We start from the raw sequence: 16035 nt of genomic DNA on the forward strand, positions 1-16035 counted from the left end.
TGTTAGAGAGATACGTTCTTTTCTTGGCCCTGCAGGATTTTACAAGCGTTTTATAAAAAACTTCTCAAAAATAGCTGAACCATTGTGCGAGCTGTTGCAGAAAGACAAGAAATTTGAGTTTGACCCAAAATGCAATGAGGCTTTTGATACACTTAAGCAAAAGTTGGTAACCGCCCTTATAGTGTAAGCACCAGACTGGAACTATCCCTTTGAAATTATGTGCGATGCAAGCGAATGCAGCGTGGGAGCCGTATTGGGACAAAAGATAGCGAAAGAGCCTCATGTCATCTGTTACGCCTCAAAGACCCTAGATGCTGCACAAAGCAACTACACAACCACAGAAAAAGAACTTTTAGCTATTGTGTTTGTTCCAGATAAATTTCGATCATATTTACTAGGATCTAAGGTGATTATTCTTTCTAACCATGCAGCTCTTAGGTACTTGATCGCAAAGAAGGAAGCAAAGCCAAGGCTCATTAGGTGGATTTTACTGCTCCAAGAATTTGACATCGAGATTCGCGACAAAAAGGAGTGTGAAAACCTGGTGGCCGACCACTTGAATAGGATAAAAATTCCATTTGATGATGATCTCATAAAGGATGAGTTCCTCGATGAAAGCTTATTCTCAACCGAGGCTTACTATCCGTGGTATGCAGACATAGTGAATCTCTTAACCACAGGATCGTTGCCCACTGAGTTAGTTCAATCCATAAAAAACAAGCTTAGACGCGAAGCTCAAAATTACATATGGGACGGTCCATACTTGTGGAAACATTGCTCAGATCAGATAATACGATGATGTGTTCCAGAAACCGAGGTAACCTCTTTCCTTACTTTTTGTCACACAGAAGCTTGTGGATGTCACTTTAGCCCTAAGCGGACAGCTCACAAGGTATTGGAGTGTGGGCTATATTGGCCTACAATCTTTCGTGACGCGTTTAACTTTTGTAAGTCTTGCGATAAATGTCACTAGATGAAATCAAATGCCCCTATCCCCTATTCATGTATGTGAGATTTTTGATGTATGGGGCATTGATTTCATGGGCTCCTTTATTTCTTCGTTTGGAAACGTATATATACTTCTTGCGGTAGACTATGTTTCTAAGTGGATAGAAGCAAAGCCTACTCGCAATGATAATGCTAAAACTGTTGTGGAGTTTCTAAAATGAACTATTTTTTCTAGGTTTGGAACACCTCGAGCTTTGATCAGTGATCGTGGTACCCACTTTTGCAACAAGGTCATGAATGCACTATTACCAAAATATCGGGTTCATCATCGTATAGCAACAGCCTACCATCCCCAAACGAACAGCCTAGCAGAGGTTTCAAACAGGGAGATCAAGTCAATTTTGGAAAAAACAATTCGACCCAACCGTAAGGATTGGAGTTTTCGGCTCAATGACACGCTTTGGGCCTATCGGATGGCGTATAATGGACCAATTGGCATGACCCCGTATCGACTTGTTTTTGGAAAAGCGTGTCATCTACCAGTAGAGTTGGAGCATAAAGCTTATTGGGCTATTCGACAATGTAACATGGAGTTAGAGCCCGCGAAGAAGGCAAGGAAATTGGACATTCAAGAATTGGAGGAAATTCGCAATGATGCCTACGAGAATGCTCGAATTTATAAGGACAAAACAAATATGTTTCATGAAAAAAATATAGTTCAGAAGCATTTCTCAGTAGGACAAAGAGTTTTGCTTTATAACTCTATATTAAAGCTATTCCCAGGTAAGCTTCGATCTCGGTGGCAATGACCTTTTATTGTGACTGAAGTATTTACGCATGGCGCAGTTGAAATAGAAAGTGAAGAATCAGGAAAGCGGTTCACAGTCAATGGTCAACGGCTGAAACCATTTTACGAGAATTTCTAGGCCCACACGGTCGAGAAAATTCAGTTAGAACCACCATAAAACTGTTCAAGGTGTCGAGCTAGTGACGTTAAACAAGCGCTTGTTGGGAGGCAACCCAATCTTTCTTTTTATTTTTATTTTTATTTTTATTTATTATTTTTCTTTCTTTTTATTTATTATTTATTATTTTATTTTATTTTAGTTAAATATTAATAAATTTCTCTTCTTCCATCTAGGTGAAATGGAGCGAAAATACGAAGAAAAAAAAAAGACAGAAAGTGTGCACCAAAACAACCCTATCCATGGTACCAAACAGTTCTATTCCAGCCCAAACAATCCTATTCCAGCCCTAGAATCCCCAAAACCTGCAGCCAAACACCCCTTTTCAGCAAATAAAACCCCTAAACCTTACATTTTTTTCCCCAAATTTCTCCATAACCGCTGACTCCTTTCTCCTCCACCACCCACCGTAGATTTCTCAGCCACCATGGTGAGAACCCGAAGCCGAACCGCCGTTGCACACTTCACCCACCCCGTCTCCACCTCTTGCCGCTTCGCCATCTTCTTCTCCACCGTGTGCGCCAACCGGCGGTAACTATATGGGGAGTTTTTCTAAACTTTTTTTTTCTCCACCTATTTGTTTTCCTTTTCCTTTCGCATCAAGGACTATGTGTTTTGGAGGCATTTTTCGTTGTTACTGTTATTATCTGCTATTTTTGCTGTCATATTGTTGTTGCTGCTGTTTTGTGCTCATTTCTGCCCATTTATTTTAAGAATATCCTGCCGCTTTTCATGCCCAAGATTTTACCAGGAATTGCCTACTGTTTGACTTACAAGCATGATTCTTACCTTCTAAGGAAGTTATGATTTTCCCCATAATTGATGCCATCTCCACTGTTTTATTTTTATTAGGTTAAAAATAATTGTGATTAATATGGTTAATTCTATCTTGCTTTTCGTAAAATTGATCAAGTTTAATACAAAGTGAACACTTATGATTGCATGCTTAATTAATGTTCATGGCTATTAGGTGATTATTAAAACTTATTTTTGACACTTAAATTTTTTTCTTTCCTGAGTTCTCAAGAATTTTAAAATCGTTTAATTTTTAATAAATGTTTCCATTGTTATGAGTACAGCTTAGATCGTGACTGACTGAGTAACCGGGGTAGGGTGCTTGGGTTGTCATTCTACTTCGCGTCAAAAGGTTGTGTGACGTGACAAGTAAAACTCCGCTAGCCGAGGTTATGAGTATAGCTCAAATCGTGACTGACTGAGTAACTGGGGCAGGGTGCTTGGGTTGTCATTCTACTTCGCGTCAAAAGTTTGTGTAACGTGTTGGGTAAAACTCCGCTAACCGGAAATAAATAATTTTAGGAGTATGTTGGGTTGAGTAACCGGGGTGGGGTGCTTGGGTTGTCATCTCTCTTCGCGTCAAAATGTTTAATATATTCCTAAGTAAATAAATAATAATAAAATTTTTAAAAAAATCAAAAAAAGAAAAAAGAAAAAATAAGTACTGATAAAGTTGCACTTCAAGGACTAAAGGAGGAAATAATTAAGGTGTCTTAGTAGGTTTGGTAATTTACCTAAATAGCATAACCCAAGTCGATCTTAATTTTTGTGTGAATTAATTGGAATTCTTTTTCTGTTTTACTTAAAGTAAGCTTAGAGGTCTCTTTATTTTTCATATGCATTTTTAACTAATTTTTATGGAACTTTGGAGTGGTATTTCTTTTATGGCAGAATATAGCTTTCACAATCGATAGGAACCATACTTGAGGGCAAGCATGGGCTAAGTAAGAGGGAATTTGATAATACTCTAAAATGACATGTTTTTATATATTAATCATGTGTTTATTTTGAGCTTGAGCCTACTAATTTGAGCTATTTATGTCTTTTTATCTTTTAGGGACTGAATTGGAGGCGAAAAGTAAATTCAAGGGAAAAAGAGTCAATTTGGAGATTAAATGAGCCAATATGCAACGTGGGACAAATATGGTGCCAAAAGTGTGAACATGGAAGGCACAATGACTTAAAATCAAATAGAAGAGATTTTATTTTGAAAGACTCTATTTTATTTTATTTTATATTAGGATAATTAATATTAAGATAAATATTAGGATTATTTAATTTTAAGATTTTATTTTAATTATCTTTATTTATCTTTAATTAAATGTATTTATCTTTTTAGAATTCAAGTTCAATTAGACTATCTCCCTAGCACTATAAATAGGGGGTGAAGTAACTCTATTTGGGGTTCATCTTTTCTGTAAACACTCTCCCCCTAAAAGTCTTTTGTTCTTTCCATATTTTTTCTTTTAATAAAATTTCTTTTTCCATAATTTTATTTTCTTTTCCACCATTATCATGAGCCACTAAAACCCTTCTAGCCAAAAGTTGTCAATATTTCCCCAAAAAGGGTTTTTGAGGCCTAAAATCCGTACTTAGCCTTCTCGCCAAGTATTCATCGTTTCTCCGCACTACGGGCTGACGCTTTCGTCCATGGCCCTTAAGAAGTAAGCTTTTCAGCATATGCAAAGGCGGCCGCTTTGTATGTTTTAGAAGGATTGCATAGTCGATTCGTTAACTTACTGCATCAGAGGTTGGCGAGCCAAAGAGACAAAATGGCGTAGGATTTGCCATTGAGAAACGTTAATCTAGCATAGATTACTGGCTAGAGTCAGGTTCCCTAAAAATCGTAAGTCTAATCTTTGGAGCTGGTGGTCGTAGGCGTCCTCTTCCACTATAACTAGCTTACTTGAGTCGAGAAGAATCATCCAAAAGCCAAGGATTAAGCCCAAGGCGGAATGAGACAACCGGAGGCTAGAACTTTCCCATAAGAATTTCTTTTCTCTTAAAACTCTCTTTATTATTTTTATTATTTTCGTAATCATAATTTTAGTAAACTTTAAATTCTGTTTTTATTTTATTTTTCGCTTCCAAAATCAATTCTTAAATTTTGTTTTTTTTATTTTTTCCAGAACGTAGGTTTTCTTGGGCACGATTCTACCCAAGATTTCGAGAAACAAGCATTCGTATAATCCGGTCCCTAAGGATTCGACCATACTTCCCCTTTACTATTTCTTTTTCGTTATTTTACAGGGAATAGGATATTTTTGGTGCTCTCAACGACGCATCACATTTCCCTTTGCTTGCACTGCCTTTCATCTCTTGCTTAATTTTTTTGTTTTACAAAAGCTTTTATTAATTGTTTTCTATTTGAGTTTGATGTGTTCAACTTGGGTTTTTGTCAATTTTATTTCCACTGAGGGTTTCTTTTTCACGTTAAAGGAGAGCATGTTTTGAGAATTTATGAGATTTTACAAATAAATCTCTTTCCTTGGCTTACTGTCTTTCTTGGTAGGGAATAGTCGCTCTTTGATTTGATAGAGGAAGTGACATCTAAGGGGAAATAAGAGATGGTATCGAAAAGGAGAAGGCAAATGGACTAAGAAAGAGTGTCTCGAGAAGGGGCTTTGAGGGACGGTTGGTTGTCTTTTGACATAGGAAGCATCAAATTGCATTAGTAGGATAGCTTACTTAAATACTCCCTCAAGCTAGGAAAGCTAGTGCTCGTGACCATCAACTCCTAACCCCCATCAACAAACCATTTAATCATTTATAATACCAAGACCCTCAAACCTCATGGCTATAGAAAATGATTCAGAAAAGAGCCAAATACCGACCAACATGACTGTAACAGCCAACCCATTTAAGAGATTTGAGTGGTGAAACCCATTTGAGAGATTTGAGCTGTCACACCCAGTTTCTATTGAAATCTGAAAATTTCGTACTTTTAGGGGTTAAATTAAAAGAGGCCCTAAACTGGTGATCTTTACTAGACAATTTGAAAAATATAGAGGCTAGTTTGAGCATAGTTGAACTTCAAATCTGGTTTGGTTAAAATTAGAACCATATGGTTCCTTAATAGGGGACAAAATAATTAAGGATGAATGGTTGTTATACGATGAAAAGCCACATATGAAGGGCTATAAATAGCTGGTTAGTGACTTCCTGGGAGACTTATTCTCCAATCTGTTTCATTTCATTTCCTTTATTTTTCTTCTTGGTTACTCCGAAGGAAAGATGGCCACTGCATGGAGTAGTGATCGTAAGTTTTTATTCGGGAAAAATAGAGGATCTAGTAAGCTGCTAATGTTCTAAGTCCTTTAGTGTATGTAAGATTTAAGAACCAATGTTATAAAGGCTTCCAAAAACCATTTTAAGGATTCTACATGTTTCTAGAAAATCGAGTTTTAAACTGAGATTACTGAGCTTAACTCATGAATTGGTTGTCTTGCTTAGCTGCCAAGAGAATGGAAGCTCTGACGTCCAAAAGAGCTAAGCAGACAAGGCGAAGAAGCATTAGGTGAGTTTTTGCACTCAACCTTTGAAAAGCTAAGTATGTAGTAAGATTGCATGGTCTACAAGTGTCCGCCATGTTAGTTTAATAAGCATGAATTAACTATAATTTCAAGGTAGTTCATTTAAGAAATGCATACACTACATGATTGTTAAAGTATCACATGAATGAGAAACACTGACGGGTTAGATGAAGGTAGGAATAAAAAAGAGGATGAATTTGTTAGATACCGCCATATGGTGTTGCTGTGTGCACCTGTGACGTGTGAAGCTCGGGGCCTTATGGAGGGAACGCTGCAGTGTTCAAGCATCAAGGTATGGGATGGTGAAATAGAGGAATAGATGGAATGAAATGGAAGAATAGAGATCATGGCTAGACCATGGGACCGATTAGAGGCTATACACCAGGAGTGAGTAAGACCATAGCTGAAACATACTATGCCATAATGATGATAATAAGTAAGACCATAGCTGAAAGATGCTACGATATCATGATAAAAATGAGTAAGACAATAGTTGAAAGACGCTATGGCATAATGATAAGGGTGAGTAAGACTATGGCTAAAAGACGCTATGGCATCATAGTAAATAAGACTAAGACCATAGCTGAAAGACATTATGACATCCTTTGATAGTCCGTCGGGACGATAAAAATAGGATAGTTCGATAGGATGTTAAACACGTGATAGTCTATTAGGACAATAATTACGGGATGGTCCGCTGAGACGGTAAGCATAGGGTAGATCGTTTAAGTCCATTGTTGAAAGATGCTATGGAATCGTGGATAGCTTGCTGGGACGATAAACACGGGGATACTGAACCGAATGAAAATAGTAAGTGTAACACCCAAATACCAACAATAGACCGAGGGGTTACATAGAAAGTAAATGTAAGCTTTGTCCGATCTTAATTTATTTTCCACATATAACAAATTGAATTGGGGAGTTAACTCAGAAAAATTTTAAAACATGAGTAAACAAACAGATATACACCATAATATAAATCATAAATTCTTTCATTGGAAATGTCATGAAAATCAACAAACTTATATAAAACTCACGGTAAGTTCTATCCTTTACAAAAATTTTAAATTCAACACTGGAAGTAAAATAACGTTTAAAAACAATTTGGCATATACAATTAGAAAATATTTCATAAACCATAATTCATTAAGGCTTTAACCAATCCTTCAAGGGTAACATTCTTATAAAAACTACATTTTAGAAAAGAAGTAATTTATTACAAATTTTTAGTTACAAAACAGAACTATATGTCACTGTAAAATAACATACACTTGTTACAAAATAAATACAAGAGAAGCTCACAGCAGAAGCCGCTATTTCTGGCCGAGTCCCTTCAACAAGCTTTACGACGAAGCACCTCTTGGAAAAAGGAAAAGAAAGGGAGTAAGTTCAAAAGAACTTAATGAGTTCCAAAAATAGAAATACTCAACCTTTTCCCGACAAGTTATAAGAGTAGGTAATACTACAATTGTACATAAACATACACATAAACTAATAAATTAAACTCCACACGCAGAGACATTTGGGCATATACTCTGATACCAATGGCGGATACCTATCTATGGTGAATACCTATCCATGGCGAATAGTTTTTCTAAATGGACTCTAATACTGGCGAATACCATTCTTCCTTACATCCATAGAGATCATTAGCCTTAACAAAACTGAATCCTTCCATGGAACACAACATTTACTAATACTTACCATTACGTCTCATAAAATTTATCAGACTGATTTATACATACCTTCAGAACTCACTTTCATTAGGGCAGATTCTACATGCCAAACAAAAAAACTTAGCGAATACGTTACGTACTCGACACAATCAACGGATGAAGATTTATCACTTAACATACAAAATATCAAACATACCTAATCAACTTTTCTTTCTTGACTGCGGACATACATAACATGTAAAAACTCCCGAAATTCATATTTTCATACCTTTTTCTCGACCTTCCTTATGCTAGCTTCGGATATCATTTTCACACATTAAACTAGATATCACAATCATTGTTGTTTCGAACACATGCATGTTCCCATGAGTTCAGGACTTTTTTCCATGGTTAACAACTAACATGTCCTACCGAGGCAACACCCATATCGTCAGGCTATTTAGCAACTAACATGCCCTACTAGAAACCCAACACTCATGCTAATCTGGTTAGCAGCTAGCATGTCCTACCAGTGGTTCATCATATCTGCCATTTTGGTTAGCAACTAACATGCCTTACCAGAGGCCCATCTTATCCAGATATCGAGTTTGTACTTCAAGAAAGTTGTGTCTGTTTCTTGTCACATATATGCACATGTAGATGATTACATACAGAAGCTTACCACATTCCAAGGGATAGTTTTATTTGAATTCTTAGCTTACAACTATGATAGCCAGAACTTAACAATATGTAAAGATTTAGAGAAAATTCATAAACAACTAACATTGGTTGGAATGCTCAGAAAAAACTTCAAAGCAGTTGGTTTCACCAAGACCTTCACTATACTCTACAACCTTTTTCTAATATTCAAACACTTGCTAGTTTCTCTCCAACGAAGAATTCTTTCTTAAACAGGTTATCAGAGCAAAAGGAAAGGAAAGAAGAACCCCATTTTACAAAAGTCTCAACGATATTTATAGCTCATAGCTTTCACAATAACTTACATGTGGCTAACATACAAAGCTAACTCACCACCTTAATGTGGCCAACATAATTATTTCTAGGTATTTCTTACATTAAAGTCCATTGCACTTTAGTTAATTTCTAACTAGATCTTAACAAAACTTAACTAAAACTGAACAGTAAACACACATGTTCAAACAGAAAACAGTAGGGTGCACAATCCTACAATCCACTATTGGAAGATACTAGTAGAAGGATCTGTCACACAAAACTTACCAAGAGAGTTTGTCGATTGGTGAGTTCTCCCAATGACCACGCCAAGACATAAAAACCCATAACCTACTACGCCAAAAGACAAATCCTTCAACCAAAGCATCACAGACTTACTTGATTAACTAAACATTCCATCAATCATGGCGCGAAAATCAACACAAATACAATACTTGGCAAATAGGGTGAAAATCGGCCTTAGCTAGACTTAAACTTAACCAGCTATCCTCCTACGCAAAACATCAACTAGGACTACATCGAACATGGTGTTACAGTTAGACTATGGCAACTAATAGAGTTCGTCAGGACATTAAACATGAGAGGGGTATATTGTGCAAGACCATGGATCAATTATGGCAGCATAGAGAGTTCACTGGGATGATAAATGAGTGAAAAATTGAAATAAAAATCGCTGGAATTAACATTTTCTTCATTTTTTTTTCTTTTACCTTTATACACTTTAAGGAGTAAGTTATTTGAATGCATGAGGTGGATATTACTATCCGGCTAGAAAATAACAAAAATTAACTGGAATGGCAGGTAAGATTTTCGTTTGCAATTTTAATAGGAGTGATCAAAATGAACAAATTTCATAATACGCGTGCCCATTTTGTCAACTTTTTTGTGCTTAAAATAAATATTTTTGAAAGTTGAGTGACTATTTGTCTAGTTTACCCTAAAATCTATACTACTTTATATAAATTTCTTAAAAATGAAATTTTTGTGCCTTCCTTACATGACATTTGTCCTTTTTCTTTTGTCTCTTTTTTTTTTACATGAGAAGGTGATGGTTAAATTTTAGTTTTAATCCCTCTACTTTTGTGAGATTATATAAGAAAGGTTAAATTCCAATTTTGATCTTTATATTTCACTCAAATTTAAAATTTTATCTCTATGCTTTAATTTTGACATAATTTTCTACCTCAATTCTTATAATGTCATTAGTTACTCTAAATACTTTATTTTGAGTAAAATGTTTATATGAGTTTTTAAGAAATTTTAACACCGTTAAAATTCTCTATTAATTAAATTTAGGTCTATTATAGTGTCATATTTTTGTAACATAGATATTAAATGAGTAATTTTATTTAATTTAAAAATGTCATACCAGTAAATTTAACGAAAAAATTATAAGATATTAACAAAGGGGCGTAAATTTTTAAATCCAAAAAGTAAAAAGATAAACTCTTGAAAAGAAATATATAAAGATTAAAATTTAAAATACAAAGAGTACAAAAACTTTTTAATAGTTAACTCAACGCGAACCTCCGATAAACCCTAAAAACCATACTAGTGTAATATAATGTAACAAATTAAGGAAAGTTAAGAATTTGAAGGGAGGAAAGCGATTTCTGGGCTAAAAAGGATAAAACTTGAGGTAATTTCTTTTTTAAGTAATGTAGTATAAAAGTGAAAACAGAACCAGCAAAGGGGATGTAGCTCAGATGGTAGAGCGCTCGCTTAGCATGCGAGAGGTACGGGGATCGATACCCCGCATCTCCAATTTTTGTTTCCTCTAGCTTTTAAAACATGTTTCTATTCCCCATTTGCACTGGTGATGAAATTTTAAAGTGAAACTAGATACAGATGGAATCACGTAGCAGAATTCCTATGAAACACACCTGTGCTAAATCAACTGTTTATGACGATCACCGACGCTTTATCAGCTACCCAATTAATGGAATTTTTGCTGTTACAAACTCTGTGCTTGCCATAACAGAGTACACCTTTTCTTTGCATTCCATTGTTGGGTCCTGATGGAGATAATAAGTGGATATTTCACCTCACCTTTGCTGGTTTGGCCTTCGACTCTTGAGTTTGCTACTTACATTCATATTCAAATTGTCATTCACTATCATATATATGCCTTGAACAACTTTAAAATTACAACCTCTCAAGTTCCGGTTTTACTTGCTTTTCTCAACAAACATCTTTCTTGTTCATTAAATTGATAGATATGGCTTTGCCAAGCTATGCCTATGAATAAAGAATAAAATAAAATTGATAGAGATCTTCCAGGAATTAAACACTTCCAGGAAAAAATGAACTTTCCTGTAAATTTTTGAGCAATGAGGACCGAGGAGAATAAGTTCGTGGAGGAATACTGGTGACGGAGAGCCAAAGATTAGACAATGACCGGTGACGATGAAGCTAATAGTCGGTGACGGAGAATAGATCATGAGTAGTCTAAAAGTTGAGGATTCTTTGAGATGTTTTCAAAAGGAGAACATGATAGTGGTGAAAGTGTTAGTGGATAAAATAGAGATGATAGGTGATGGTGGACGATTTTGATAATTATCCCATGTTATGCGTTTATAGATTTTGATTATAGATAACGATCGCTTTTGATTTTTTTTTGTTACTGCCCATTCGACTTATGTTAAAAGAAATAAAGAAGTAAGGAAAATAAAGGAGGTTAACTTAGCGTAATTGTTTGAATGTGATAATTTAACTTAGCGTCAACCGTTAAACAGAAGTGACCATTAGGGTAGTTTACCCGTAATCTTTATTACTTTGGAGAATAATACAGAATCGGATGGATCTGGGCTTTGGTGAAGGAGACAAAAGGGTCTGATACGGAGGTAGGCGGAAGTGATAATGGGGCTGAAATGATAAATTCATTAGAGGGAAAACTAGGGCAGGAGAAAGTAAAGAGCGAAGGGTCATCGAAGAAAATGCAAAAAGGAGAGGCTGAGGGTGGTGGAGTTGAATCAAACAAGATTGAACAAGAAAAATCATATTCATATAGCTACCATTTTTTCTTCACAAGCATCACAATACCTATCTCTAGTTTACTGCATTCATTTTCGAATTTGGATTGGTTTCAGATGATGGGTTTTATTATTGTGATGTTTGTGAGGCACGGAAGGTACTGATATGAAGCGAACGGCGATGACAAGGACGAGGACTCCACTTCTGGAAATACAGCCACGGCCTGGTGCGTGCTTCTTTATTATTTTTGCGAAATTGTTTTTGATATCTTTTTACTGGTGGTTTTATCAATGCTTGGGGGGATTTTATCATTAGTGATTAGGGTTGATAGGATTGAATTAGCTGTTTATGTGAGGGGGAGTTCCGGAATTTAGCTTAAATGGTGGCATAATGAAACTGCTATGGAGTTTTATCTTTACATGGATGGATGGATTTAACTCATGATTCCTACTTCTACTAAACAACTTTCTTTTACTCTTTTATTTCACTTTTAATTACTTCAATAATAAAAATTCATATTTATATGTAGTTGTATAGTTGCAGTATGAAAAGGACTAATTCTATCATAAGTATTCTAACTCTTAACAACTCCTTTTCATTGTTGAATTATGAAAACAATGTACTATATCAATACATACCCTCTATACGTATGTATCTTCTCTTCCATATACGCATCAAATCAGTACTATGGCAACTTCGAAAATCTTGTTGTTACTTCTTTTGATCCAATGCATTGTATTCACTGGCTCTTCTCGTCAGTTGAAGAACACCAACATAAATATCGACAATACATTTAATGTGATTAACTTTGGAGCTATTGGAGATGGACAGAAAGATGATTCTAAGGTTTTCTTTTCATTCTCTCTGCTCTCTGTGCTGCTAATTTTAACAAGACATTGTTTAGGATTGATGTTGCATGCCTACTGATAATATATGCTTGGTCTAATGGTGTGTATGTATTTTAGATGTTTAAGCATGCCTGGGATGCTGCTTGTGATACTTCAGCTCCATCACCAACCTTTCTTGTACCTCAAGGGAAGACGTATCTGCTGCAACCTTTAACTTTCAATGGCAAACATTGCAACTCTAATAACATTACGTTGCAGGTATTTCTTTCTCTAATTTCGATTGTAAATTTATTTACATATATATTTAGTGATAGTGCTAGCAGTGTATAAAACCAAGGATACATAATACGAGGCCTATGTCTTTTGTGTTAGTTAGAAACTGCTTCCTTTACATTTGTCTTGTGAAAACTTAGCATATAAATTGGGGTGCAGATTGATGGGAGAATCATAGCCCCAACCAAACCTTCTGCATGGGACTGTGAAACAAATTGTAACCATTGGATTGGCTTTGAAAATTTCGATGGTCTGCACATTCAAGGATCTGGTACCATCAATGGCCAGGGAGATAAATGGTGGAAACTTTCTTGCAAAGATAACGAAAAGGTAATTGTTTATATTCTATTATAAGCCCATAAGATTTCTACCTATGTATATAATATTTTCTGGTTAAACTTTCTTGTTGGGTTTTTACTGATGTATACATGTTCATTGCTCTTTGAAACAGTCCTGTCAACATCGGAAACCAACGGTATGTGTTCGAATTTCATGTTTTTGCATTTATGAAGATACTAAGTTTTTTGGTATGGCAGAAAAACATTGACATAAATTGTGTATACTGTAATTGTATGAGAATTATGTGGCTTTTGTTTTAGGGTTTTATGATAGGACACTCCAAGAATGTAGATATCAAAGGTTTAACCTTTGAAGACAGTCCACAAATGCACATTGCATTCGAAAGCTCTACTTTGATTCATGCCACTGAACTTACAATCAGAGCTCCGGGACACAGTCCCAACACTGACGGAATTCACATCCAACGTTCCACCAATGTCTCTATAGATAATTCAACCATTCAAACCGGTTTGTTTGTTTGTTTGCTTGTTTTATTTCATTATACATACATCTTTATGTACATTCGAATATCCTATACATATTTGATTATTAATTCAGGTGATGATTGCATATCAATTGGCAATGAATCTAAATACATTAACATTAGTAACATCAAATGCGGTCCAGGTCATGGAATAAGGTACGTACTTTTTCTTTTTTTAATTTGTTTTCATACTTTATTGCAATGATCTGTCTTCTTGCTTCATGAAGTTAAGTCTCTATCTGTTAATATTTGATTGTCATGTGAAGCATTGGGAGCCTTGGAATTATGGGAAAAACTGAGGATGTTGAATTTGTTCATGTAAGAAATGTTACATTCCATGGAACAACTAATGGAGTTAGAATCAAAACTTGGCAGGTATATATCACTACTCTAATTCAGTTTTTTTTTAAATTATATTAATAAAACTGTTACGTAACTTATAAATTATTGTCGTTGTTGTGTGCTTAGGGAGGACACGGTCATGCGAGGAACATTAAATTTGAAGATATAACTTCCCATTCTTCGACTCGACCTATTATTATCGATCAATATTATTGCCCTCATAAACAATGCAAGAACCAAGTAAGCGATTAATTATTAGATTTCATTTTTATATTTGAAACAATGTAGCATTCTTAATTTTAATTACTATATATATATTGCAGACATCAGCTGTGGAGATCAGCAATATAGCTTATGAAAATATCAACGGGACATCACATAAAAAAATAGCAGTGCAGCTTTCATGCAGTGAGTCCATTCCTTGCAAAAATATCACAATGAAAGACATTAACTTGATATACGAGAAGCATAAAGACAAAACGTCATCGTATTGTCTTAATGCTCGTGGCTTGAGAAACGGAAGGGTCCATCCAAGTATATCTTGTTTACAACAAGAAGATAATTTTTAGGCTTTTTTCTTTTTTTAATTAGTTCATAGTATATTGTTTATAACATGATAATTTTTTTTAGGTTTTTTTAATTAGTAAATAGTATTCTTTAGGTTTAGGTTTAATGAATTATCTATTAAATATCACATTTAATAAAAATTATTATAGACAAAGTTTTCACTAATTTTCCATATTTCAATTACAGACTTTATAATTTCTTTTTTTTTTTGTAAAAAGCCCTTTTTTTAAATTCCTTTCTTATTTTTAAAATTATTTCCAAAATATTTTATTACGTATTAAATAAATATGGAATTATTTTAGATTCGTTTGTGTAGTTATTTTAGTCCAATGTATAGAATAATAAATCATAATTTTTTAATCCATGATTGTTTCTAGAAAATTTTAAACTCCCTAAAGACTGACACTAGAATTGGTAATAATAAAAATTTGTCGAAACTATTTTTAAAAAAAAACGGGGATTGACTTTATATTTTGAAAAGAAAACGAAAATTGGGAGTCGCCACCAATCTTTTTTGTTTAGGTGTGATCGGATCACCAAGAAGTTTGGTCATTTTAATAAAACATTTTGATTTACTAAAAAAACGATTTTGGTCTACGAAATTTGAGAAAACGGGTTCGAGATTCGGTTACGTGCGAGGAAGGATTAGCAAAATATCTCATTTTAATAAAACATTTTGGTTACGTTCGAAATTTAATTAATGTCTTAATGTCGAAAATTGAAAAGATTTAAAATAAATTTTGAAATACGATCCCTTTTTATGAATGTTTGGATAACCTGAGGTGGATATTAAGATTCTCTTTTTTTCGAAGAAGTAAAATATCTCATCCAACACGTAGGACACGACATTTCAAACCTTCGATACCCAAAATCATCTCATGATTTTCAAAACTCATGCATTGAAATTTTTTAAAATGATATTCGATTGTTTGGTCAAACGGTAAATCGAAACCCAGCACGTAGGGCACGTTTTCTCGGATTCCCAAACATTGAACATTGCCTTGTTTTAGAATTTAGAAAACATGAGTGAAATTCTAAAGGAATATTCGATTATTTGAACAAACGGGAAATTGTAACCCAGCACGATAGGGCACGATTTCCCGAATTTCCAAACTTCGAACGTTACCTTCGTTTTAAAGAATTTTTAAAACATGTGTGAAATTCCAAAGGAATATTCGATCATTTTGAACAAACGAGAAATTGCAACCCAGTACGACAGGGCACGATTCCTCGAATTTCTAAACATCAAACATCGTTTTTGTTTTATAAAGTCAACCCAAAATACATTAATTTGACTTGGAATGAAATAGAATCATGAATTTCGGATCAATAAATTGAAAA

General features: G+C 34.7%; 1 protein-coding gene and 1 non-coding gene across 3 annotated transcripts; both read left to right on the top strand.

Annotated features, from left to right (window-relative positions):
• Positions 1 to 10500: 10500 nt before the first annotated feature.
• Positions 10501 to 14698, top strand: LOC107893033 (probable polygalacturonase At1g80170). 2 transcript variants are annotated; one of them, XM_016818020.2, is made up of 9 exons: positions 10501 to 12067; positions 12807 to 12947; positions 13122 to 13292; positions 13414 to 13437; positions 13562 to 13769; positions 13860 to 13941; positions 14052 to 14160; positions 14254 to 14367; positions 14451 to 14698. In XM_016818020.2, exons 2-9 carry the CDS (start codon positions 12807 to 12809, stop codon positions 14694 to 14696), a joined length of 1095 nt encoding a protein of 364 aa, XP_016673509.1. In that variant the 5' UTR covers positions 10501 to 12067; the 3' UTR covers positions 14697 to 14698. The 2 variants fall into 2 exon arrangements, with proteins under 2 accessions (XP_016673509.1, XP_040933408.1); XM_041077474.1 differs by lacking the exon at positions 10501 to 12067 and adding an exon at positions 12489 to 12687.
• Positions 10560 to 10632, top strand: TRNAA-AGC (transfer RNA alanine (anticodon AGC)). The gene has a single exon. It is a non-coding gene; the product is annotated as a tRNA-Ala (tRNA).
• Positions 14699 to 16035: the final 1337 nt, after the last annotated feature.

This window comes from Gossypium hirsutum, chromosome A09 (genome assembly GCF_007990345.1).
Source record: "Gossypium hirsutum isolate 1008001.06 chromosome A09, Gossypium_hirsutum_v2.1, whole genome shotgun sequence".
Lineage (NCBI taxonomy): Eukaryota > Viridiplantae > Streptophyta > Magnoliopsida > Malvales > Malvaceae > Gossypium > Gossypium hirsutum.